The sequence below is a fragment of the Hemicordylus capensis genome, chromosome 12 (genome assembly GCF_027244095.1).
Source record: "Hemicordylus capensis ecotype Gifberg chromosome 12, rHemCap1.1.pri, whole genome shotgun sequence".
Taxonomy (NCBI): domain Eukaryota; kingdom Metazoa; phylum Chordata; class Lepidosauria; order Squamata; family Cordylidae; genus Hemicordylus; species Hemicordylus capensis.
The window spans coordinates 13701106-13727137 of record NC_069668.1 but is presented as its reverse complement, the minus strand read 5'-3'; the positions used below and the strand labels follow the sequence as shown (position 1 = coordinate 13727137).

The following is a 26032-nucleotide window of genomic DNA, read 5'->3' as shown; positions in this document are numbered from 1 at the left end:
TGTGATGAGCGGCCTCCGAACGGCAGCGCATCTGCTGGTCACCTCCAGGCTTGACTCCTGCACTGTGCTCTGTGTGGGGCTGCCTTTGTGCGCCGCCCGGAAACTGCCCTTGGTCCCGAATGCGGCGGCCAGGCGGGTCTCTGGCTCATCACTCCTGTCTTAAAAGATCGACACCGGCTGCCGATAAGTTTCCGGGCCAGGTAGAAGGTGCCGGGTATAACCTCTCAAGCCCTAAACAGCTTGAGCCCCGAGTATTTAAGAGAACGTCATCTCTGACAAGTTTTCAAAAGTCTTTAAAGACACTTCTGTTCACCCAGGCTTTTAATCAGATCCTCTTTTAATTGTGATTGTTTTTGGAAGGGCGGTGCAGAAATGAAACCCAGGAATGGATGATCATAGTGATAATAATAACGCGTCAATAACAGCGGCGGTGGCCTGTCTTGCAGCTGGCCGCGCTCGCCCCCCACGCCACGCCGGCTCCCTGTCCGAATCCGCCAGGTGGGCGGAGGGCGGGGGGTCCACGCCGTGGCCGGCCTTGCCCACGGGCCCTCTTCCTCTTGCAGGCGGTGCTGAAGGACCACCAGGCCCAGGTGCGGCAGATGGAGCTGGAGATCCGCCCGGCCTTCCTGGTGCTGGACACCAACGGCTTCATCGACCACCTGGGCAGCCTCACCCAGCTGCTCGACTGCCGCCACTTCATCCTCGTGGTCCCCCTGATTGGTGAGTCCCCGTGGCGGCGGCAGTGGGAGGGCTACGGCAGGGCGGGGCAGGGCGCCCCTAAGGCCGTCTCCAGCTCTAGGGCCTTGCTTGGGAGGGAACAAGGACTTTCATCCGGGGGGGGGGGGCCTGAAATCAGAGCCAGAAGGAAGCAGCGACACGGACCCGTTGGACCTAGGGAGCGGCCGCCGACTGAGTCAGGCCCTCGGTCCGTCCAGCACGGACTGGCAGCGGCTCTCCGGGGTTCCAGGCAGGAAGCTTCCCCAGCCCCACCGGCCTGGGACGGAGCCCGAGGCCTTCTGCACGCCCAGCAGATGCTCTCGCCCTGAGCCTCCAGGGTGGGAATCCGCCCCGGAGGTGAATGGCGCAGGCTGTGAAGAAGAACCCCTCGCGGCATCTCTTTCCCCCCCCCCCCGAGACACACACACACACACACACACACTCTTCCCCTGTTGCCGGACTGGCTTCCTCCTGCTCGGAAGGAGGGCCCTGCGGCTGGCGTTGGGGCGCCATTCCCGCTCCACGGAGCCTCCCTGGCCAGAGGCAGTCTACCTCCGAGGGCCAGGGGCGCCCGGCCCCAGCGGGGGCAGGCGGGGCGCTGGCCCAGGGAGGAGGCGCTCGCTCGGCCCAGGCTTGGCTCTGGCTTTTCTCCTTATAAAGCTGCAGCGCAGCAGCGCAGCAGCCAGGCCGGTCCCTCTTATTGGTAAACATTCGGCCCTGGCAGATAACCGGCGGCGGCGGCGGCTGCTGCTGGTGGGTGGTCTGGGGCGGGCAGGGGGAGCTGGGCACCCTCCCCTGCCTGCCTGCCGGCCGGCCGCTCCCTCGCTGCTCCGAGGAGGAAGGGAGAGCACCCCGGCCTCCGTCTGAGGAGGGGGCCGGCCGGCCACTGGGCTAGGCTGAGCTCTGGGCCCACAAGGGGGTGGGGGGGGTCTTCCTTGGAGGGCCCACTCCAGTCTCAGGCAGGCCCGGGGACGCATCCTGCCTCTTGCCTAAGAGATGCCGGGGGGGGGTGAGGGGGAGCCCAGTAGCAGCAGCAGCAGCTCCTCCCCTCTCCGCAGCCCCGGGGCTGGTGGGATCCCCGCCTCTGGCCCACCCCAGGCTCCAAACCGAGAGAGGGAGAGACGTGGGGGGCGGTCCCCGAGCTGGACGGACCCCCCCCCCCACCGCTCGCAGCTCCGCTCCTGCCCTGACCCCACCGCTGGGAAGCCGGTCCGGGCAAGCGCGCAAACAAGCCGCCCCTTTGAAGGCTGTTTGGCTTGGACGCCGCCGCCGCGGGAGGAGCTGGGGCGGCCGCCGGCCTCCCTCGCCTCTTTGATCTCCCCCCCCCACCCGCCTCCGCCGCTCCTGCTGCTGCTGCCCCACCTCCGGCCGTGCTCCGCGGGCCTGGGGGGGGCTGCAGCGGGAGGGGCCAATGCCCCCGCCAGAGGGGAGGGGGAGGGGGCTCCGCAGCCTTTCCCCCCCCTGCGCTCTTCTCCCCACAGCAGCCGCCCCCCCCCCCCGAGGAACGCCTCCTTCCCACTTGATCTCAGCACTTGGCCGGGGAGAAGAGCCGGCGTCGGATTCACTGTCTCCCAGCACCTCCCACTGCAGTTCCTTGTGGCGGGGGGTGATGGGAGTTGTAGTGCAGCCACATCTGCACTGACGGGCAACAGCTCTGCCGCTGCGCTCACCGGTGGTCACCCATCCTAATGCAAAGCCAAGGCAAACCCCGCTTAGCAAAGGGGGCCGCGTTTGCTCCACCCGCCCCCCCTGCAGCATCTGCAGGACCACACACAGGCCGGGAGCCCCGGGGGGGGGGCCATCCTGAGCCAACTGGGCCCAGGGTCCGACTCAGGCTGAGGCCGCCTCCCGGGCCCCTGGGGATGCCCAAGGGTCTCCCCATGGCGTGCTTGGTCCGGGGTTTCTCTCTCCCGTCTCCCCCCTGCCCGGGAGCTGGGGGTGGGGGTGGGGGTGGGGGGCAGGATCCAGACCCCCAGGCCTTCCAGACGGGGCCTAGGAGGTGCCGGTGGAAGCCGCGGCCGCCAGTTCCTCCCCGCCGTCTTTCCCTCCCGCCAGTCATCAACGAGTTGGACGGACTGGCCAAGGGCCCCGAGTCGGAGCACCGAGTCGGGGGCTACGCCCGGCTGCTTCAGGAGCGGGCCCGCAAAGCCGTCGAGTTCCTGGAGGCGCGCTTTGAGCGGCGGGACGGCTACCTGCGGGCGCTCACCAGCCGGGGCAACGAGCTGGAGTCCATCTCCTTCCGCAGCGAGGACAACTCCCGGCAGCAGGTGAGCGCTTGGGCCGCTTTCCGGAGAGGGCCGGGGGGGGGGTGCATGAGCAGGAATGGCCGCCTTGGCTCAGCAGGATCCGCCTTGGTTTGCACCGGGATGGGGGGGCGGCTGGTGAGCCCTCCCCGAGATTCCCCTTTGGGGACGGGGCCCAAGCGCCTGCCTGCAGCCCTGGAGGAGCCGCTGCCCGTCCCTGTCGGCAGCCCTGAGCGAGACGGACCCAGGCTTCCGGAAAGACGTCGTCCACGCGTGGCTCAGGGGGGGCTCCGATCCCCGGTGGCAGCGGCTGAAAGAAGCCTCCGTCTTCAGACGCCGGACCCTCGCCGCTTTGACAGCGGAGTTGGCGAGACCGTTTGGTTCACCCAGGCCTTCCAGATTTTGCTTTTTAAAACCACTTTTAAGTGGGTTTGTATTGAGGATTTTTAGGTGTGTGGTGATTTCATGTGTGATCTGGGTTTTTTTAAATTGTTTTAATGCTGTGCTGTGAGCTGCTCAGCAAACAATTTGTTAGGGGCAGCTAACAAAGTTGGCATCATCGTCATGATCACCACCACTATTATTATTATTATTATTATTAGATCTTGTTTACACCGTCAGACCAGTGTTATTGACTGGTTTGTTTGATCCAGACATCGAGTCCTTCCCAAGGACCTGGGATGGCTGAGTTTTGTTGTCAATATTTGTTCTTCTTATTATAGATATTGTCGCAAAATAGAGGCTGTTCCCAGTAAAGTTGCTTTTTGTAATTGACTGATGGTGATTTCTGTGGCCCCTATGGTGCTGAGGTGCTCTTCAAGGTCTTTTGGATTATTATGATTGTTATGATTAATATTTATTATTTCCCTTCCCGGGCCTGGTTCGTCCCAGCTCTGCTGCTGTGCCTTCACTCCCCACTGGTAGACTAATTGGCAAAAGCTGTTATTGACTGATCAGTGGGCCAGTTTTAATCAACGGAGCGAAGGATTTAGGAGCCGTGTCTTTAACTCTGAGGCTGCTTGCATTCTTCTGCAATAGGAACCCAGGCAGCTGCCTCCTACGGAGTCAGGCCCTTGGTCCGTCTCGCTCGGGAGTGTCTACCCAGACTGGCAGCAGCTTCCCCAGGGCTGCAGGCAGGAGCCTTCCCCAGCCCCACCTGGAGATGCTGCCGCATGCCAAGGCCCAGGCTCTGCCCCTGAGCTACGGCCCTATAGCGTGTGCCCGGCCCTATAGCGTGTGCCCGTAGCCCCTGCTCTGGCAGCAGAAAGGGGCTGCAGAATACAGCCTTGGAGGCGGCCTTGCTCCCAGAAGGGGCCGTGTGGCAGCTTTTCTGCAGCGCTCGGCCTCCTGCTGAAGTGGGCTCCGTGAACGGGCTGAAAGGCACTGCCGCTTCCCGGGGGGTGACTCTCTCTTCTCCCCCCCCCCCCCCCGCCCAGGGCAACAATGACGACTTGATCCTCTCTTGCTGCCTGCACTACTGCAACGACAAAGCCAAGGACTTCATGCCCGCCAACAAAGGTACGCCGGCCGGGAGGGCGCTCGCTCCGTCCGGGGCCCGCTGGGTCTCTGGGGGGCTCCTGCCTGTGGGCTTTTCACGGCCCCAAGCCCCGTGGAAAGGGGCGGCCAGAATCCGGGAGGGATGCGGGTGGGCCCTTAAGCAGGCGAGGAGGCAAATCAAGAGTACGGAGGAGCTGCAGCGGGAAGCCGAGAGCAGAGCTCCTGGCCCCGGTGAGGCCTGTCTGCGTGGGCGGGGGTGAGTGGGGCATGTCCGTAGCCGCCTGCCCATTCCCCCGTCCACACACACACACCCCTCCCCAGAGGGACTTGCGTGCATCACAGCACGGCCTGCTTCAGCATGGATGTCTGGAGGGGGGGCCCCCAGGGCCTGAGCTGGCTTGGCCTCCGTCCTAGTCCGTGGGCCCTGGGATGGCCGCCTTTGGCCCCGCCCCGCCCCAGAACGGACCCCGCACGCAGCCATGGCTCTGGGTTAGGCAACCAGCCCCCAAGCCCCCCCACCACCACCACCTCCAGCCCTCAGCCACCCCACGGCCCTCCAAGATGGACAGGGGGGCAGCCCCCGGTCCGCCTGTCTCGGGCCAGATTCTCCGCAGCTTAACTTGTCAGCTTGACGGAGGAGGCGTTCCGGAGTGTTTACGCCTCGCCGGGGCGGGATCGGGCCGTCAGGGGATTACGGCGGATAGGGCCTGACAACCTGACAGCCTCTGGTTTCTAACAATCCGCCTCGTCGCCCGGCCGGCGGAGGGGATGGTTCTCGTTAAGCCCTCCGGCGGGGCTCCGCACGGGCGGGTCCTGGGCGGCGGGCCACACGCGCTCCCTGGGGCCTGCCCTGCGGGGGCCCCCGCTGACCCGCCCCGCCCCGCTCTGCTCTTCCAGACGACCCCATCCGGCTGCTGAGGGAGGTGGTGCTGCTGACGGACGACCGGAACCTGCGCGTCAAGGCCCTGACCCGCAACGTCCCCGTGCGGGACATCCCCACGTTCCTGAAGTGGGCGCAGGAGGGCTGAGGAGGCGGAGGCCGCCCTTGGAAGCTGTCCAGCTCTTTGCCCCCCGGAGGGTGGCCTGGAGGCAGCCCGCCTAGGACCAGGCCACCTCGGCCGTGGCCCCCGTGCCGGGACCCACCCACGAACAATAAACGCAGCGTCTCCAACCCCACTCGGAATGGCCGTGCTGTGGGGTGTGTGCAGGCGAGAGCGCGAGAGCCAGGCACGCTGGGAAGGTTTTTTGGCTGCAGAGGTAGAAGGCGCACAGGGTCCCCTCGGTCTCTGGACGGGGGGGGGAAGAGGCCCACCCGAGAGGCTGGGCGTGGTCCCCGGCTTGGTCTCGCCTCCGAGGCAGGCCAAGGTGGGCCGATGGCTAGCTTTAGTTTGGGAGTTGCGAACTGTTTCTAAATGCCCCCACACACACACACATATATCATCTCAGCTCCCTCCTGCTTTTGCCGGGGCCTCCAGAGTCTCTGTGCCCAACGCGCTTGGCCTAACCTGACATCTCTGCCCCTCCGGGCACCGCTGGGCCTTTTGCTTCTGCCCCCAGCCCACCCCCACTTTGCAGTCCTGACAATGGTCTCTGCCCACAAGGTTCCCTCACACGCCTCCCGCCGCCCTTGCCTCCTCCTGGGGCCCTTCTGCTTCCCCTCTTGTGCTCTCACTCCCTGATCGCCTCCAAGCCAAAGAAAAGAAAAGCCCTCACGGTGGTGAGGTGAGACCCGAGGCCGCTGGGGCGGCTCTGGGAAGAATACGGGGCTGTCGATCTTGCAGTGGGGGGCAGGCGAGCATGCCCCCTTGCAAAGGAGACCTGAGAGCAGGGGGCGTCTTGGGAATGGGGCTGGCACGTGGCTGTAGGGAATGGGTGACGTGCCCTCTGGGGCACCCACAGAAGGGGTCCGGGGGGGGGCGGGAGTGTGGAGCAGCCAGCAGTGGGGTCTCCTGCTTCCCTCCCCACCCCCAGGAGGGATCTGATCTGCCAGACATTCAGTGGGCTCCAGGGTAGCCCAAGACCGGCCAGATCTTTGCCCAAGAGGCGCTCGGAGGATGCCGTGGTCCAGCCGCCTCTGTGGGGCGCCACCCTGAGCAGGACCCGGGACCCTTGTGGCCAGCGGGGCCGGAGAGGCTGGGGGCCCCCGGCTAGCCCCATCCGCCTCGGAGGGCAGCGGCCGGGCTGCCCGCCTCCCATTTCCCAGGAGGGGGTTTCCCTACCAGTTCTGCTTCTCGGGCCGGCCTGACTTTGGCGGAGGGTTTGTGACCATTTTTGTTCTGTTGTCTTCTTAATAAATCTTTCAGAGGGAGCGCTGCTCTGTGTTGATTCATGGTGGGGGTGAGGAGGGAGCCGGCTCTCGGGAGAGACCTCGGCCGGCTCAGCTCCTGGCGGGACTCCGAGCCGCTGCCACACCTGATTTCCAGCCACCCCGGAAGCCCCGTCCTCCCGGCCAGCCCGTCACAGACTCTTTCCGGACAGAGAGGGGAGCGGAGTCTTTGGACGGCAGACGAGAAACCAGATTTTTCCATTTCTGTGGCTTGCTGGGTCAAGCCTAGAGCAGAACGGAGGAAGGAGAAGCAGGTCTTGGACCGGACTCATCCCAGCGGTGTGGGCAGGGCTCTCCTCCTCCCGATCGTTCCTGCTCCACAAAGAGTTCCCTGGAAGCCATTCTGTGGCCGCCCCCACCGTGACTTGGCCTGGTGGCAGCTCTCAGGACCCGTTCTCGCCAGATGCCTGGGCCGTTTCCCCTGGGCCCACTGCCTGGCATGCAGGAAGTCCCCGGCCCAATCCCTGGTGGCAGCGTCTCCCGGGAGGGCTCGGGAAGGCTCAGCCCTGAGCTCGATGGACCCAGGGCCTGACTCGGTAGGCAGCAGCTTCCTCCTTTCATACACAGAAGCTCCCCCACTTCTCTGCTCTCCAAGGGCATCGGGCACGCGGGCCAGACCCGTCTGGGCCCACGCCCGGGGGGTGGCAGCTGAGAAGCAGCAGTGTGCGTCACTCCCAACGCTTGACGGATCTGAGGCAACCAGGCCTCCTGGCTCAAGTGGGCCATGGCTCCGCCTGGGCCTCTTCCTCGGCCTTGACAGCAAAGGACGGCTTTACAACAAACCCTCCTCGACAGGGACGCTCCGTCTTGGCTGCTGGCCCTGAAGCGCTGGAGGGCAGGTTTCCTCGGCACCGTGTGGAGATCCCTTTTCCTGAATCTGTGGGGTGCCGGGGGGGGGGGGCGCCGCTTTGGAAAGAGCCTCCCAGCCAACTGAGAAGTCGGTTCCCAGGTCACCCTGTGAGAAGAAAAGCTCGGCGGACCAGGATCCCACGTGTCCCAGGGGGCGAGGATGGAGCCCTTGCTCTGCTGGGCCTGCAGCTGGTCCTGGGTTCCGTCCCTGCCTGGAACCCCGGAGGAACGCTGCCAGTCTCTCCGGAGCCGGCAGGTGAAGGGTCCGACTCGGGAGAAGGCCGCTGCCTAGGACCCCCTGCCCAGGAAACCCTCCGCAAAGATCTCCACGCCCCCCCAATGCTTCGGGGCAGTGCTTCTGGGAATGATCCCATGTTCTTCACACAGCAGTCCTGCCAGACGCAGGATTTCAGGGGGTCCCCCCTTGGCAGCGAGGCGAGCTGGGCCTAGTCGTGGCTCCCCTCCCTCGCCGCCCCTGCTGCCAGGGGCCCCTTGGCCCAGCCCCACAAGCAACGCCTGAGGCCTCGTGTTATTAAAGACACACCATTTATTGCTGGCTTTTCTTGCTTCCGGTACAAAACAGAGGGGAGGATCATCCCATGTACACAAGGCTACAAGAGGCTCCACCGGGCCACCCCTTCCGGGGACTTCCCTTTTTTTGGTCACAGTCTAAGGCGGGCCGGTCACATCCGACCAGTTTAGGGCCGCAGTGAACGGTTGACCGGTGAAGATTTTTGGCCGGCCACGTTCTCGGTGTCCTCCCAGAGCTGGGAGGGGGGTGGGGGGTGGGCTGGCTCAGGTGAAGAAGGCACTTTGGGGCACAGGCTGCAAAGGGCTGGTGTGCAAAGAGGGAGGAGAAGCTTCACATTAACCTGTTTTTCCGTCAGGAAAGAGAGAGAGAGAGAAACAGCTGCTCAGACTGGACACAAGTGGGACGGGGATGGGGTGGGGGGGAGGCGCGTCTGTTTCTTGGGCCTGCTGAGCAAGCACACAAGCATGCACACCCCTCTCCTGGAAAGTGTGTGTGTGTGTGTGTAGAAGGCCCGTAGTCCACCGGGAAGGGGAGTGGGATGGGGGGGGGCGGGAGACGAATGTTGGTGGTGATTTTTGACAAGGCCTAAACCCCCGAGAGATGGGAAAGAGCTGATCGCATGGCGAGCTTTTCAGTTTTCTCTGTGTTGCCCTGACCATCTGCGTTTGCCAAGGAGTCTGGAAAGCGTTTAAAAGCTCTACAGACACCAGAGTTGCAAATCCTACATTGGGTTGTGTGGCAGCCTTTAAAAGTGCAGAAACTACCATCATATTTAGACTAGAGGACTCTGGATTTCAGATGCCCTCCCCCCCAAAAAATATGGGCTAATACAGGCTGGGGAGGACTCTGGGTTTAAGAAAAAGCCCTGCTCTCCCCCCCCCCCAGACTTCTAACATGAAAGATCATTTCTAAAATCAAACATATTTTGGGGAGGATGCAATTGTGGATTCAGGTATATCGATGTCAAAGGAATGGAAGTGAAAAAGGGGCAGGTCTGCCCTCCAAAGAGTCCTCCGTGGAGAGAGGCCAGCCCTTGGCTCATGGGGGCCCTGACCCTTTCCTGGGGCAGAAGTGACTGCAAGTGGGCCCTCCTCATTTGGCGGTACACGAGGAAAGGCACCCCAAGCGGCAAGGGCTAGAATGTGGCCCCCTCTTTCCCGTCTCTCGGGGTGGGCACTGCCCCAAATCACCACTTGGAGATGGTGCCCATGGCCCAAAGGCAGGCCCTGCACAGCACACCCCCCCCCAGTTTGCCCCCCCTCCACAAAGCAAGGCACACCCGGTTTGACACTTGGGCAAAAGCCTCCCTCCTGAACCCTGAGGCTGGAAAAGGCCAGCAGCTGTCGGGGGCCTCCACAGAGCTGACAAATTTGGCCGCGTTTGTCTTTGTCAAAGTGTCCAGCGGGAGGGGGAATAATGCAGCACACAGGGAAGCCCCCACCCGCAACAACTTTGGCTTCGGGAGCAGTTGGGGACAGTGGAAGGCAGTGCTTGGATTCAGAACGGGAGACAGTGGAGGAGCGTGTCCCTTTGGGGAGGGGGCCCCTCCTGTCCCTGGAGGGACACACATGCTTTCCTATTCACATTGTAATCAGGTCGTGGGGCTCAGCAGAAGTCCTGGCTGCCAGCCCTGGGGGGCAATTCCAAGGGTGGCGGAATCGGACACGTTATCACTTTCCCAGGGACACATTTCAAGCTCATAACACCCACCAGCAAGAGAACCTCTTCTGCTGTAAGGCTGCATTTCTGCACAATCCTTCGCTTCTTTATGGATTTTGCATATCTGCATGACTGCCCCGAACTCCTGTCTAATATTAGTGTCTGAAATACGCAAAATGTGCCAGGAACAGAATCAGAGGCACTGCCCCCCAAACCCCAGCTCCATTGCCACTGCGTTTTGCGTGTTCCAGACACGACCTATAAACTTTAAAGGTTTTGTAAAAACATGGCCTTACAGTAGATGTCCCCTGGCCAGTGGGTGTCTACAATACCAACTTGAAAATGGCTACAGTCCTTGACACAGTAGTAAGGTGCCTGATTCTGTTGCCCTTGGAGTTTCCCCTGTGGCTGCCATGACAGATGGGATGCAGAGGTCATCTAGCCGGACCCCCCCCCCAGTATCTGACCATTTCATCACCCTGTCTCAGAAGTGCTGTGGGAAGTGACTGCTACCTCAGCACGTCTCTTCAGAAAACTCACAGTTGTGAGACAAACTGCACCCAAAGAAGCTGGGGCGACTTCTCAGCAAGTGGTTCCATGTGAAACCTGAGAATACGTTTCCCTGCAACTACAGCTGACACCTGAGTGGCCGCTTTTTAAAAACTATCCACATGACAGGCAGAAAATCAAAAGTGCAGCTGATGGAAACGTACTGAACTATGTGCCATGCAATAGTTCAAAGCACAGGAGCTTTGCAGGAAAAAATTAGTGGCAACCCCGGTGCCTGCAGAAGGAAAGGGGCCTTGGTTCCTTGGGACAGGGAGGGTAAGAGACGCTTCAGAGTCACCTGATAGCTGGTTCTGACCCTGGTCTGGTTCCCGAAGGGGAGGGAGGGGGCTCAGTCTCCCCACATGGTAAACAACTAGGCCCCAAGTCCCCTCCCTGGCAGCATCTCCAAGACAGGGCAGAGAGAAACTCCTGCCTGCAACCTTGGAGAAGCCGCTGCCAGTCTGTGAAGACAAGACTGAGCTAGCTGGACCAAGGGTCTGACTCAGTAGATGGCAGCTCCCTATGTTTCCATGACTGCAAGCCTCCAGGTCACACAGAACCTGGAAGCTTCCAGGCCAGATAGAGGAGAGTGGGGTAGAAAGAAGGAACCTCCATGGCTCCCACCACCACGTCAGAGGGTACGCCAAGGCAGCAAAGGGGTCCATAGCCCATAGCGTCCCAGGGCCACCCCCACACTCTTTGGGACTGCACAGACCCCGAGGCCCTTTCCCTGAACAGCTCCCTGACAAGTCAGGCAAGGAAGGGCTCCTTGGGCAGTCTAGGAAGAGGGGTGGGTGGGTTCAGACGTGCCACGTGGAGAGAGGTTGGGACAAGCTCTTTCCTGCCCGCTTGAAGGAACCGGGAACGCCTCTGCTCTGCTGCACCCAACAGAGGAGGACTGTACCACTTTGGACGGCAGAGGGGGAGCCAAGGCCGGGCTCCCTCCTCCGTGGAAAGTAAACACCGTTGGCGCTGTGACACTCTCCAGCACCAGGGAGGGACCGCGCACTGGAAGGGCGAACCTCTGCCCTGGGGCAGCCCAGCACCCAGAGGGCCCGATTCCGTGCCCGTGCAGCCCACACAGCTCAGGCTGGCGGGGCGGGGGGGGTGTCCCCTGGCCCTCCCCTTCGGTGGGGTCCAACCAATAAGAAAAAAAAGAGGAGCCTTGCTCGGGGCGGGGAGGCTGAGGTAGGGAAATATCCACTATTCCCTGGGCGGGGGGGGGGCAGCTCCAAGGCGTGGCACAAAGCGGGGCGGGGGGGGCGCGCTCCGGCTGCATCTCGCTGGGATCGGAGGACACCCCCCCTCAGTCTGTCTGTCTGTCCCCTTTCCCTTTTTCACAGGGGGGGGAGGAGGAGGAGGAGACCCCCTCAAGGGTCCAGGAAGCCAAGCCCGGCCCCTCCCCTCCCCAAAGGCGATGCCCCCCCCCTAACCCCCGCAAGTCTACCGTCCTGGGGCGGGCCTCCGTCGGGTCAGGGGGGCGAGAAGCGGTCTATGGTCCGGGCGCGGTGGTCGTGGTGCAGGTGGGCGGCGGCGGCAGCGGCGGCGGCCGCCCCCTGGGCCAACACCTCAGCGGCCTTGTCCGGGCTGAGGCCGAGGTAGAGGCTCTCGACGGCGGCCTTGGGGTCGGCCAGGAAGTGGGAGGCGTGCGAGAGCAGCTCCTTGTCGTGGTGCTGCTGCTGGGCCAGCCGCGCCATGGCCAGCACCCCCTCGGGGAAGTCCAGCGCCAGCTTGCCGTCCGGGCCCGTCGAGGCGGCCGCCGCCGCTGCCGCCGCCGCCGCCGCCGCGTGCATCTTCATGTGGCTGAGCAGGTTGCGCTGCTGGGCGAACTTGCCGCCGCAGACCTGGCACTCGTAGGGCTTCTCGCCCGAGTGGATGCGCATGTGCTCGGTCAGGCGGTACTGGCGGGTGAAGCGCATGCCGCAGGCGTCGCAGGCGAAGGGCTTGAGGCCCAGGTGGCTGCGCATGTGGCGGGTCATGGTGCCGCGCTGCGTGAACTTCTTGCCGCAGATGGAGCAGGGGTAGGGCCGCGTCAGCCAGTGCGTCTTCTCGTGCTGCCGCAGCGTCGCCGGGTCCTTGTAGGCCTTCTCGCAGGACGAGCAGCGGTAGGGCCGCAGCAGGTCGCAGCCCGCCGGGGCCCCCGACGGCAGCAGCGGCGCAGGCAGCGGCGGCGGCGGCGGCGGCGGCTTCTCCAGGAAGGGCGCGCCCGCCAGCTGGCCCGCGGCCGCCTCGGCGGCCTCCTTGCGGTAGAGCTCGTCCTCCTCGTTGTGGGCCTCGACGTGCGCGTTCAGCTGCTCCGAGGAGGGGAAGCCCTTCCCGCACGGGATGCAGACGTAGAGGTTGTCGCCGCCGAAGCCCTCCGGCTCGTAGCCCAGGTAGCGCTCCAGGCCGCCGGCCGCCGGCGAGGGCCGCCCGCTGCTGCTGCCGCCGCCGCCGCCGCCGCTCTCCTCGCCGCTGCTGCTCTTGTCGTTCTCCAGCTCCTCGGCCTCGGTGCCCTCCAGGCCCGGGTAGCGGCGGCGCTGCGGAGGAGACTCGGGCTTGTGCTCCAGCTGGCCGCTGCTGTCCCTCCGCGGGGGGCCCCGGCAGTCGCCTTCCTCCTCCCCGTCCTCCTCCTCCTCCTCCTCCTCCTCGTCCACGTAGCCTCCCCCCAAAGGCTCGTGCTTCATCCACCGGTACAGGAACTCGGGGGCCACCTCGGCGGCGCGCCCCGACGGCTCGGGCCCCGGGCTGCTGCCGCCGCCGCCGCCGCGATAGGAGACCTGCAGCTGGGAGGAGGCCGCTGCCGCCGCCGCCGCTTCCCCGAAAGCGGAGTTGTGGGAGAGCAGCGCCGCGCTGACGGTGGGGCTCTCGGGCCGGGGGGGCAGCGAGTTCTCGCGGCTCTCCACGGCGGCGCGCAGGCGGCTCTCGGGCGGCGGCGGCGGCGGCAGCTGCGGCGAGGAGCCGTTGGGGCTCTTCTTGGAGAGGTCCAGGCCGCAGAGCGGCGAGCAGAGGCGCTCGGGCGGGCAGAGGCCGTGCGGGTGCAGCGCTGCCCCCTGCGAGGAGGCGGCGGCGTAGAGCTCGCCGCAGTGGGTGCTGAGCGGGTTGCCGGGCTCGACGGGTCGCGGCGGCGGCGGCGGCGGGCCAGGCGCGGACGAGGAGTAGCAGCTTTGGATGACGGGCGTCGGGGCGCGGAGGCCGCGGGCCAGCTTGCCGAAGGGCGAGTAGCCTCCGCGGAGCTGGCAGTACTTGCCGGAGCGCTTCAGCTGCTTCTTGCACAGGGCGACCAAGTCCGGGATCTGCAGGTAGCTGGCGGCGGCCAGGACGGCGCCCAGGCTGGGCTCGCCGGCGGAGACGCCGCCTCCGATGCCGCCTCCGCCCCCGCCGGGCTCGCCGTCGGAGTCGCCCAGGCGGCCGGTGTAGATGAAGTCGAGGACGGCGCGGAAGACGGCGGGGCTGACCATCTCCTGGTCCAGGTTGATGAGGTTGTCGTGCACCACCAGGGCCTTGAGGTAGGCGCTGCTGGCCGCCAGCACGTTCTTGTGCGCCCGGAAGAGCGCGTTCTGCACCACCAGGATCACGTCGCAGAGGAAGCCCTTGGTGCGCTGCGCGTTGAGCTGCCGCAGCAGCTGCCGGGAGTGGCCCGTCGACTCGGAGGCGTCCAGCATCGCCGCGCCGGGCTCGCCTGCAGCGGGGGGAGGGAGAGACGGGTGGGGGGGGGCGCGGAGGTCAGGCAGGAGCAGCGGGGGGGCGGGGGCCCCGCTGCCCGGCTCCCTCCGCCCAGCCGGCTGGCTGCTCTTGCTGCTGGCGCCCCCGGAACGGGCTCCCCTCTGTTCGCCTCCCCGGGTGGGTGCCTGCCTGCCTGCCGCTGCTGCTACGGCGGGAGGGGGGGGCTGCTGCGCCTGTCTCGCGCGCTCTGGCCGCCTCTTCCCCCACCGGCCGCCCCTTATAGAGGGGCTTTCCCTCGCAGGCAGGAGGGGGGCAGGCAGCCCCCCCCCCACCCGCCGGTGTCTCCGCCATCATTCCGCACGCCCCCTCCAGGCGGGCAGGGCTGCGCAGTCGCGCCTGGAGGGGCTGGGGCAGCCTCTGCGGAGCCCCCCCACCCCGCCCCGCCGCGGCTGGCATCAATGGTGGGCCGCCCGCGCTCGCCCCAGCCGGGCCGGGGGAGGGAAACGGATCCCGGCTGGGTAGGCCCCGGAGAAGCCAGAGCTGCCCTCGGAGAGCCGGCCTTGCTTGCTTGCTTGCTTTTGTCCGTCCTTCCCTTCCTCCCTCCCTTCTCTCCTTTTTCTTGTCTTTCTCAGCCCTCCCTCCCTCTCGGTCCTACTACTTTCAGTCCTAACCGACTTCACAGGGTTGTTGTGGGGAGAAACTCGCGTAGGTAGTACACCGCTCTGGGCTCCTTGGAGGGAGAGCGGGATGTCAAACGAAAATAAAATAAAATAAAAAATAAGCACCTCTCTCTCTCTCTCTCTCTCTTTTCCCCCTTTTCAAAGTTAAGATGCACAAGCAAATCAACATGTCAAACTTCACGGGGCTGCTTGAAGTTGGCCCACTGGTAATCGAATGAAAACTCAACGCGCCGCCAACTTCCTCGCCTAGCCGAGCTGGGGCTCCATCCTGTATCCTTCGGCCTGAGCGAACAGCCACGGCGCTCCGGGGCGCAGCGGAGAAAGCCGCCCAGCCCGGGTGGGGTCACCCCTAAGCGGGCGGGGGGGGGGTTCAGATCAGAGGCAGCCTCGCTTGCGGGGACGGGCTGGAGTCTGACAGCCCGAAGCGCAGGGCTAAGCCCGCCGCCCTCGCCAGGCCCGTCTCCGCGTCCAGGGGGCCAGAGGGGCCTCCTCAGCCCCCTCTCCCGCTGGCCAGGAGCTGCAGGGTCCCCGGGCCGGGGAGGGAGGCTGTGCCGGGGTGCCGCGATCGCCGCCCCTGCGCCTTCCCGGAGGCCTACGCCCCGCATCTCCCTGGAAAGGCCTGGCGCGGAGACGAGAAACCCGCCTAGCCAAGGATGCCAGCGCAGAGGCCTTCCCCACAGTGCCAAGGCGGAGAAGCAGCCGCCTCTCCCGGCGAAGCGGCTTCCTGCGGGGCCCCGCTCACCTGCCACTGCTGGGAGCCGAGTTCGTGCAACCCGGACAGGCGGGGACCGGGCGCGGAGCTGCCGCCCGACGCAAAGCAGGCCCAGGCCGCCCGGCGGCGATGGAGGGCCCGCGACGGGCCGGGCGTCGGAGGAGCTAAGAAGCAGGGGCACGCCACCGCCCTCCCACCAGGCAGCCTGCGGGCCCGAGGCGGCAGCTGGCTCCGAAGGGAACCGGCTTCCAGGTCCAACAGGAGTGTTCGACCCGCTTGCGCTGGCCACGGTGGGGCTGGAGGCGAGAACGTCGACTGCAGAAGAACTCAGATAGGCGGGGAGCTCAGATGTGGGGGTGTTTTTTTGGGGGGGGGCTGTTTGCGGGGAGTTTGTGGGTCTCTGCCGCACAGCCCAAGGCCGGAGCCTCCGTCCCCGGAGAGCAGCCTCCCCCCCCCCACTCTGTCTTGTCCCCTTTGGGGAACTTGTGTGGAAGAGCCGAGTCGACATATTCGCAGCTGCAACAGCAGCAATGGGCGGTCGGTCGGAGTTCTTCCTCGCTGCCCGGAGAGAGCCCAGTGGGGCGAGCCGAAGGAGCTGCCCGGAGCCTCGGAGGGAAGGCACGAAGTCCGGAGGCCGCTGCCTGCCCGAGCCCAGCCGCCGCCCGCAGCAAGCCCCTTACCTGGGAGCCCCGTCGAGTCCAACAGGCAGGCGAGGTCCGTGTGGACGCGCATGGCTCGCTCCGGCCGGCTGCCTCTGCGCCGGCGCCTCAGGCCGCTGGCTGGCGGCGGCGGCGGCGGCGACTGGCCCCCATGTGCTGGAGAGCGGCAGCAGCGTCGGCGGAAAAGGTAAAGGCCGGGCCGCGAACTCCCCCTGACCCCAGGCTGAACCCGGGCGTGTTAAAGGAGCCGCGGCGGCGGCAGCAGCAGCAGCAGCCGCGAGCAGAAGCTGCCTCCTCCTCCTCCTCCTCCTCCTCCTCCTCGCCAGCGAGCGGCTGAGGGAGGAGGAGGAGGGGGAGGAGGAGGAAGAGCCCGCCCCGACGGGGCTCCCGGGGGGAGGATCAGCCCCCCAGGTAGGAGGAGCGGCCCGGGCGCGCGCGGGGGGGGTGGGGAGAGCGAAAGAGAGGCAGGACCCCTGGCCCGGGGGCGGGCCGTCTGCGCAGGGCGTAGAGGTGAGGCCGCTGCCGTCCGGGGACCCGCAGCCAACGCCGCCTCCGGCCCCGGAGGGACGAGAGAGCCGGGAGCCACGCGCGAGCGCGGAAGGAGCGCGGGCCCCCGGGGCGTGGATGGGACCCAGCCCCCGCCTTGGGCTGGCGGGAGGCGGGGGAGAGAGAGAGGCGGTGCCCGCGCGGTCGGCGGAGGGTGGCCGGGCTGCGCACCAGCTCGCCGAAGAGGTTGGTGGCGACTCAGGTTAGTGGGGGGGAGAGGGGGCTGCCAGGCACAGAGAGAGAGCTCTTGACCCGGGTCCCAAAGCCCCGTCTCCCTCCCTGCCCCGCTTCCGCCATCCAGAGGCGGGTAGTGGCCCCCGGAACCTTCCGGGACTGGAGCGGCCGCTTCCCAGGCTCGCTCTCAGTGCGCGGCCACAGCGCCCCCCACCCCGCCTCAATGCCACCCCCCCCCCCACACACACACACCGCTCCCAAGAGCAGCGGCAGCGGCGCCCTCTCCTTCCAGCTCGGCCCAATCCTTCTGGGCGCGATTCCATCCCCGGCCTTTTCAGAGAGCCCGCTGTAGGGAGGGCACCACCTGGCGGTTGCAGCGGGGCCCTGCGGCCGACGCGAGGGTCTGACTCAGGGCCTCGACTCTGGCTCCAGAGGGGCCCGGGCGGGGAGCTGCCCGAGTCCAACCCTTGGCCTGCCCAGCCCAGCCCAGTGTGCTCTGCCTACACCGTTTGGCAGCAGCTCTGCAGGACTCCTGGCAGGGTGTCTTCCCCTGCTGCTGCTGCCGCCGCCGCCGCCGCCAGATCGAACCCGGCACCTCCGGCCTGCAAAGCAGAGAGACTCTGCCCTCGGCGGCCCCGCGCCCCCCCCCCCCAACACCCCCGTCTAGGCGCAGACACTTGGGGGGCGCCCCAGGCAGGCAGGCAGGCAGGAGAGAGATGAGTTGGCCTGAAGCGCAGGGCGGGGCGGGGAGGAGCCAGGAGGATGGTGGGGGAGTCAGAGCTCCCGGCGGGATTCCGGCGGGGCCCCTCCAACGCCCCCCTCCCCCCCGTTCTGCCCATTCCGCTTGGCAACCCTGCTGAGGAGGGCACGCTGGGCTGGAAAGCCCCTGGCCGGAGGGGAAGGCAGCCGGGCCGGGCGGGGGCGGGAGGAATCCGGGCGGCTGTCTTTTTCTCACGGCCGGCGTCTTGGGGGCAGGGAGAAGGATGGGGGTGAGGGTCCTGTGAGCGGGGGTGGGGGGGGACCGCCAGCAGCAGCAGCAGCAGCACCATCACTAGGCGCGTCTTTTCCACAAAAGCGCTCACAGGGGTCTCCTGAGGGAAAGAAATAGCTGCCCTGCAGGGAGTCGCCCCTTGAGCAGAGGACTAGCCTCTGGGGCAAGATGAGGTTTTTGTCTGAGGGGAGCCCGTGGGTGCCAGGCTCTCTAGAGAGGACAAGATTTTTATTTTTATTTATTTTGGATAGGAGAAGATTTTTTTTTTTAATTGAACCAACAGACTACCAAAGCATACAGGACTCTCTTGACAGGGCTGGGAAAGGGCCTTGCCCGAGCCTTGGAGAGCCGCTGCCGGTCAGAGTCGATCATGCTGCTGAGCTCGGTGGAGGAAAGGTCAGACTCAGTCGAGGGCAGCTTCCTCTCGATCTCTGTCCCCTCACAAGACCCCCGAGTCTCTGTTGGGCTGGGTTTGGGGATGGGGCGGTGGTCGAGTGTCTGCTTGGCGCCCGGAAGGCCCGCGGGGTTATTGTTTACATCTTCTTTCCCGCTCTTCCTCCGAGGAGCCCCGAGCGGCGGACTCCCTGCTTGGCTTTCTCCTCACAACAACCCTGTGAAGCAGCAGGCCCGGCGGGGCGAGGAGTGCCTGGCCCCGAGTCGCATCCAGCAGGGCTTCCATCCTGGCCGCGTCTCCAAGGAGGGCTGGAAGAGACCCGCGCCTGAAACCCCGGAGGGCCGCCGCTGCCGGGCACTCCGGCTCCCTGGGCCCAGAGAGGCCGCCTTTTGTCAGAAGTGGCGGTTCTCTGGCTTGCGCCGGGGCGGGGAGCAGCCGGCCCTCTCCAGCCCAGCAGCACCCCTCCCGGGGCTGTCACCCTCGGGGTCGGCTGCCTTGCTCCTTGCCGGGGGCCCTTGGGGGGCAGCAAGCAGGCGCCGCTCAGAGGGACCTTCCCGCGGAACCAGCTTGGCAAACCGCTTCGGAGGAGCGCGAGGTCGGACTCGCCCGAGTAGGGCTGCGAACCAGGCGAGGGTCAGAGGCCTCCGCCGCAGCACAGACAGACCGCGCCGCCCGCCCGCCTTCGCCCCCGAGAGGCTGCAGGGACGCCGGGGATGTTGCCGGGCGAGCGCCTTCGGGCTCCACGCACCACGGCCTGCTGCCGCCCGCATCTCGCCACACCGACGGCGCCGGACGCACCGACAGTCTTCTGGATCGCCGAGTCTGCCGTGGACGAGGGCGGACCTCTGCGAGGCGACCTTCGTGCTTCGGCGCACACGGGATCGTGGCCGCCTGCCCAGACACCGACCCCCCCCCCGCCGCTCCGGGTGAGGCCACCCCGACCTTCCTCCCCTCGGCAGCCCTTGGGCCGGGAAGAGCTGGACCCGTGTGAACGGCGCGACCTCTCCAACGAATCCAAGCTGCGCCCGAATCCAAGCTTCAACGAATCCAAGCTTCGAGGGCCCAAGGCAAGTGGCTGCTCCCCCAAAGGAGCCCACCCACCACCGTCCCTGTGGCGAAGGAGAAGCCGAAGGGCTCGGAGTTCTAATTCGGGGCTCACAGCGGGGTCCCAAGGCGGCTGCCGCTTCAGTCCCCTGTGGAGGGCCTTGCTCTGTCCCGTTTACACACCGCGGGCTTTGCCGGGAGGCTTCGCTGCCAACAACCCCAAGTGGTCCCCCACCCACCCAGCGAAGAGTAGATTGGTTTCCCCCAGAGAGCCATCGGGTTACTGCATTCTGCCAGGCAGGGAACAACCCGCATTGTGTGGGAACTGCGCCCCGGTAACTCGCAGGGACTTCGGGGTGAATCGGGCCGAGATGTGACCGCAGGAGACGCGAGTTCAAGGCCTTCGGCAGCCCCCCTGCGGAAAACTCCCAGCAGCGATCAGAGAGAGACAGCCTCGAAAACAGTGGTACGGATCTTGGATGCCTAAGGGGGAGACCGCCCGATTCCCTTCCGCAGCTCGTGGTCATCTGGGCCAGGAGGAGGGATTCTGTTCCGTTCCGCTTCTTCTGGGAAGTTCTTTGCTTCTCTTTGCGGGGCACGTTAAACAGTCTCTCTTTAAGCAAGAGTTTAATCTTCCCCAGAAGGTTTTAAATGCGATATCCCCCTGTCTTGTTGAATGGCAGTGTTTGTGTTCTTCTTGATACTTTCCCCTTTTGTTTCAATTAATAAAGCCTTACAGCATACAATGATCATCATCATCATCATAATAATAATCAACGGGGGGGGGGAGAAAAGGAAATCTTAATCACTAACATAATATGTAAATAATAGTTTAAAAAACCTCCTACCGATTATTTCTTCACAGCACTATTGCTGTGAAGAAATATATCGTTAGGAGGTTTTTTAAACTATTATTTACATATTATGTTAGTGATTAAGATTTCCTTTTCTCTTTTCTCCCCCCCCCCCCGTTACAACAGCAATTACAACATATATATACACACACACACACACACATATGTTGTAATTGCTAGGAGGTGCTGTAGTTTAGAAATATTTTTGAAGTTTCACAAAATAATACAACAAAAAATCATTAAAAAGATTTTTATTGAAGTTTTATAAAATAATTGTGACAGGTTAAAAACTAAAAAAACAACAAGTTGCTTGTTTGTTCCCCTCAGGAACCTGTTGTTCTGCTGCATCCAAAAAGGATCTGGGAGTATTTAAAATGCAGGATGATGATGATATGATGATGATGATTGCAAGCTTTTGAATCACACAGGATGCTGTGTGGGAGAAGAGAGCTGGTCTTGTGGCAGCAAGCATGACTTGTCCCCTTAACTAAGCAGGGTCTGCCCTGGTTGCATATGAATGGGAGACTAGAAGTGTGAGCCCTGGGAGAGATTCCCCTGAGAGGATGGAGCCGCTCTGGGAAGAGCAGAAGGTTCCCAGTTCCCTCCCTGGCAGCTTCTCCAAGATCGGGCTGAGAGAGAGAGATTCCTGCCTGCAACCTTGGAGCAGCTGCTGCCAGTCTGTGTAGACAATACTGAGCGAGATGGACCAAGGGCCTGACTCAGTAGATGGCAGCTTCCTCTGTTCCTCAGGGTGATCTTAAAGAGAGAGGGCTGGAGGCCTGTGTGATTTGAAACTTGCATCCTGCACTTCAAAGCCAAGAAACATGTTCCCACCAGCTTTTTGTTCCTTGGCAGCAAGGTTTCCAACAAGCCACCATTCACAAAGGACAGATCTTTCAGCCTCCTTTCACCAGGCAGCTCACGGAGACTCCATCCTGGGTGTCAGACATGGGTGTGGCCCAGCTGAAAGGGGTCAGGAGGCCACCAAGTCTGGCCTCTCCCAAATGCCTTCTCTGCAGTCTACTGGCAGGCATGGGGCTGCAACAGAGGGGCAGAGCCTCTGCTAGGCATGCCGAGGGTCCCAGGTTCAATCCCTGGCGGCATTTCCAGATCGCACCGGGGGAACCCCTTGCCCTGAAGCCTTTCAGCCACTCAGAGTAGACAGTCCTGAGCGAGATGGGCCCAGAAGCAATAATGGAATCTGACAGCCAGAGCCAGGGCCCTTGGCCTATGACAAACTTGATCCACCTCCTTTTGCTGCTGGCCTGGGACTGCAGCTAGGATGCTGTCCCAGGCAGGCAGCAAAAGCAGATTGATCACGCTTGCCACAGGCCAAGGGCCATGGTTCTGGCTGCAGGCCGAGCATTTGGCAAGGCACCAGTTGAAGACCATGTAGGGCTTCTGCCTGCAGAAATGTTGTGGGGGGTGGAAGGGCTGGGACTGGAAGAGGGAAGCTGTCAGTGTCGCCCAGGGCTGTCCCTCTGCTGCCGAGCGTCTTTCATTTCCCCTTTCCCACAGTATCTTCCACGTCGTCTGCAGCCCTCCCAAAGCCCATAGGCCTTGTGTGCGTGCCTGTGGAGGCCTCAACACACGCCTCTCTGTAGGCAGAGAAGCCGCTGCTCAGGTTGGTCAGTGGGAGAATGCTGCTCCCAAGAGCCCCGGGTGCTGGTCCGGGTGCAAATGGCATCCCTCTGCCTGCCTGACCTGAACTGTGTTTACTCAGAAGTCCTGCTGTTTGCTTGGGGTCTATCAATCAATCAATCAATCAATCAATCATCTTTATTACAGTCCAAGACCAGCATAAGATAGAACAGTAGGGCATGATTCAAAATGATAAGCACAAATTATGGAACTATCAAACGATATTACTTTAAAATGACTACTCTAATAGCATACAGCCATACTGTAACTATAAGGCTGCTATCCTTATTTAGTCTGATTGATGGTTAAATTTATAGACCACCTTTCATTAAAACAATCCCAAGGTGGTTCACACAGGGTCCATCCCAGAGTGATTGTCTATTGGGGTAAATACGATGGTAGTTGGAGTGTTTCTGAAAGGTTTGACAGCTTTGAAAACACCCTGGCAGTTTGAAGGCTCATTTTAAAACCAGTTAAAGCTCAAATCAGATCTGAAAACGAGGGTTTAAAAGGCCTGGGTGGGCTGGGGTTGAGTGTAGTTACGAAAGGTGGGGAGATGGGGGCTGCGGTCCCAGGCCCCAGACATTTTAAGCACCCAGCAATGCAGACAGCGGATAGTTATACAAATACGACGAATCTTTTGGCTACCAAGTTTACTCCAGGATCACCACCAAACCTGCACAAAAGCATGATTTGGTGGTAGTGGGGGGCCCTGAACCCCCACCTTCCCGGGAGTGATTTCCCGGCTCTTGTCTCTGCCTTCTCTTCAGCTAATTGTTGGAAACAATTTTCGGAGAGGTCCGGCAGCCACTCTGTGCCTCTGGTGTGAGGAATGGCTCCCTTAGGCTTCATCCCAGTAATTTATGGGTCTGTTACATATTACTCACCCCCCTGGCAACCCGGAGACAGCTGCCTCCCTGAGGGCCGGTGGGGGGGCCTGCTGCATGACATCTCGGGCTGGGGCCCCCCTCCAGAGGGGAGTGGGGGGTGAGCAAGCACCCCCTGCAAGAAACTTCCACCCATTCCCAGGTCCCTGCTTTTCTGAAAGTGTGGAGGTAGAAGACAAAGCAGAAGGAGCTGTTTCCTGCCCTGGAATGCAGCAGGGTTCTAGGCACGTAGAACCCTTCTACCGAGTCAGAGCCTGGGTCCATCTCGCTCAGGACTGCCTTCCCAGACCGGCAGCGGCTTCTCCAGGGTTGCAGGCAGGAGTCTCTCTCTCTCTCTCTCTCTCTCTCTCTCTCTCTCTCTCAGCCTTAATCTGGAGATGCTGCCTGGGAGGGAACTGGGAAACTGGTTTGCATGCAAGCAGGCGGGGGACCTCTTCCACTGAGCATCCCCACCCCCAGAGGGGAATCTCTTCCAGGGCTCACACCCCTAGTCTCCCCTTCAAATGCAAACCAGGGAGGCCCCTGCTTAGCAAAGGGGGCAAGTCACGCTTGCTGCCACCAGACCGGCTCTCTTCCTCCGTGTGCCTGCCAACATGTCCTTGGGCATGTGGTGGTGGGTGGGGGTGGCACTGTGGGAAACAGGATGCTGGACTAGATGGGTCTTCTTGGGCCTGACCTAGCCGCAGCAGCAGGGCTTTTCGGCTGTGCTGATGTGATGTTCTCTTGGCTTTATCAGCCGCTTTTTCTGCAGCATCCCACAGGTGAAGTTTAGAATGCATGATGAAGGCATGACGGAGCAAACGCTGGCCCAAGCAAACAAACAAAAGCGTTGTGTGCGTTGGACTGGAATCTTGTCAATCGATGGCGACTCTCCTGCAGGTCCCAAAGGAAAGGAGTTGGAAATAAAATAGGAGGCATCGCGGTGAAGCATCAGCTTAGCAGACAGGTGAGCCCAGGTCCAGTCTCTGGCCTCTCCAGGTCGGGTTGGCTGGGAGAGACTCCGGCCTCCAACCTTGAGAGCTGCTACCTGTCCGAGCAGAGCAGACTGATATTTATATCCCACTTTTCCAACAAAAGACCCCAAAGTGGTTTACGTAGATATACACAGATCAAATGGCTACCCCGTCCCCAAAGGGCTCACAAACTAAAAAAAAAAAGAAAAGAAACATTGCATAGACCCCACAACAGCCACTGGAGGGATGCTGTGCTGGGGGTGGAGAGGGTCGGCTGCTCCCCGCCAGTGCTCAGTAAAGAGAACCCCCCACTTTAAAAGGTGTGTCCCTCTTTGCTCAGGTAGCGGGGTGGCCTGCTTCCAGCATTGCTAGTCATGCCCTTGTATAAATCGAGGGGTCAAAAAGGATATTGTCAAAGCTGGCAGAGAAGGGCAACCCAAATGATCCGGGCCCTGGAGTGATGCTGGGGGAACACCAAGGGGGGGGGCATTGCCCTCCCCCCCTTATGGGCTTCCCAAATGCACCTGGCCGGTGCAGGATGCTGCCCTGGGTGGGCCTTGGGCCTGATCCAGCAGGGCTGTTCTCCTGTTCTTCAAGCCGTAGTTTTTTTCAGTCAAGAAACTTCTTTCTGTTGGGATGTTTGAATCTCCCTGGCCAGGCTTAAATCAAGAGAACGGCTTCCTCTTTCCCAACAGGCGCTCTACTACAGGGGAGGAGAGCTTGCATTTGCCCCAGTGGGCACTGCGGAGAATTGTGACGACTTGGAGATACACACACACACACACACACACTTTTGTGCAGATGGTACGACTTGCCCCCAGTTTGAACCCCCACAAAGATGGACCCGCAACGCTGCTGTGTATCCTTGACATGAACAAGGAAATGGTGCATGTTGTGAGTTGATTGTGTGTCTGTCTCCCTGGGCAGATAAAATGACCAGCCGGTTTACAGATTCCGTGCAGAACTCCCCGCTCCATTCCTCAGAGGAGTTCACACTCGTGCCATTGTGTGTATGTTTCTTGGCAGGGTTAACCCAGGTGCCAGGAGCTGCACACACAAGTGTGAAACGACTGGTGAGAAAAGCAGTTCTAAACACCTTCCCTACTCAGAAGGAGAAGGGGCTGAGTGTCTGGAGGGAGGATTCTTCAAGCTCGTTTTGGCAAAGCCCTCGCCCCCCCACCCCACCAAACTTGCTATTAGATTCCATTAGCTCCGCCCACTTGCTTGTCTGTTACCTGCCCTCGGAGTCCACAAACATTCTGTTCCACTGAGTGACACTGGTCAGTTGGGGGGTCTGCACGCCCCCTTGTTTTCCCCCTTCAGATGTGTGTGAGGACAAGATATCTGTGGGTTAGCCGGAGTCTGCCCCGGACCTCCCTCTCACCCGCAGGTACTCTGGTGAGGCATCCAAAAGGGTCCCCACCTTTCCAGCCCCTTCAGAACTAGATTTCAAATGCCCGCCTCGATGTCCGCCTCCCACCTGAGGACCGTATCTGAAGAAGTGGGCTCTGGGTCGCAAGGAACTTCTGCCGGCCGTACGTGTGTGAATGTCCACAGTGCCCCCAAACCCTCTGTTCTTTTGGCAGCAAGAGACTCACACGGGATGCAAGGACGTTGTTTCATCCCTGTGGATGGGTTAGTCGCGGAGCCTCTGCCGAGCACGCCGAAGGCCCCGGGTTCGATCCCCGGCAGCAGCAGCAGCAGCAGCATCTCCCAGTAGGGCTGGGAAAGAAGACTCCTGCCTGGAACTCTGGAGGGCTGCTGCCCGTCTGAGCAGGCAATGCTGAGCTCGATGGGCTCAGGGCCTGACTCCGCGGGTGGCAGCTCCCTCTGTTCCTAGTGCACTGCTCCTCATGGAGTACCCCCCCCGCCCGCAAATCAGAGCAGCCTCCTCACTGGGAAGGGGCTGGAGAGCCTGGTCAGGCCGTGGGGAGGGCCAGGGCGGGCTCCCCCCACCGAGGCCCTCCTCCTCCCCCCCACGAGCATTGCCACCGCCACATCCTGCCCCCCAGGCAGGGCAAAGCAGCGAGGCCCGCCCCCCCATCCCTGCGTGTCTGGCCCGCCTCCCCCCCCACTCCCCGGTGAGCCTGGGGGTGCAGGAGAAGGGCAGGCACCTCCCTCCCTCCCTCCCCCCCCCCGAGTTCAGCACATCGGGAGCCAGCCCTGCTGAACTCATTGGCCCGGCGGGGAGCTCTGGGCCCCCTCCCCGCCATTAATCACACGGCCCAGATGCGGGGAGCGGCCTGTGTGTGTGTGTGTGTGTGTGTGTGTGCCTCCCCTCCAGCTGTGGTTTTGGCGCATGCTCGCTGGTGGGCCCGGCCAGCCCTCCTTGGACGGCAGACAGCCCCCCCCCCCGTTTCCGCGCCCCCCCCTCCCCACACCTGGCTTCGATTAGCAGCAGGCCTTTGGCTGCCCGCACCAAACCACTCGCAGAGCGCAGCAGCAGCAGCAGCAGCCGGGCTGGAGCCCCTGGGGCAGGG

General features: G+C 62.9%; 3 protein-coding genes across 9 annotated transcripts in view; 2 read left to right on the top strand and 1 right to left on the bottom strand.

The window, feature by feature from the left end:
• SMG6 (SMG6 nonsense mediated mRNA decay factor) overlaps window positions 1-8182 on the top strand; it is a 53854-nt gene extending 45672 nt beyond the window's left edge. For 6 of the 7 annotated variants that reach the window (XM_053275192.1, XM_053275194.1, XM_053275190.1 and 3 more), the window contains exons 16-19: window positions 564-720; window positions 2773-2984; window positions 4397-4478; window positions 5355-6318. In XM_053275192.1, coding sequence (XP_053131167.1) covers window positions 564-720; window positions 2773-2984; window positions 4397-4478; window positions 5355-5485 — 582 coding nt within the window. In that variant the 3' untranslated portion in view covers window positions 5486-6318. Of the gene's footprint in view, window positions 1-563; window positions 721-2772; window positions 2985-4396; window positions 4479-5354; window positions 6319-6760 lie in introns of those variants that run through there. The other variant, XR_008311824.1, reaches the window with a different exon arrangement.
• Window positions 8183-11742: 3560 nt separating this feature from the next.
• On the bottom strand, window positions 11743-16248 carry HIC1 (HIC ZBTB transcriptional repressor 1). The gene is made up of 2 exons (XM_053275195.1): window positions 16090-16248; window positions 11743-14033 (listed from the first exon to the last, which is right to left on the bottom strand). The coding sequence occupies exons 1-2, from the start codon at window positions 16139-16141 to the stop codon at window positions 11845-11847; spliced, it is 2241 nt and encodes a 746-aa protein (XP_053131170.1). The 5' UTR covers window positions 16142-16248; the 3' UTR covers window positions 11743-11844.
• LOC128336136 (translation initiation factor IF-2-like) lies at window positions 16140-19963 on the top strand. Its single transcript, XM_053275323.1, has 3 exons — window positions 16140-16255; window positions 16395-16816; window positions 18343-19963. Exons 1-3 carry the CDS (start codon window positions 16140-16142, stop codon window positions 19101-19103), a joined length of 1299 nt encoding a protein of 432 aa, XP_053131298.1. The 3' UTR covers window positions 19104-19963.
• Window positions 19964-26032: the final 6069 nt, after the last annotated feature.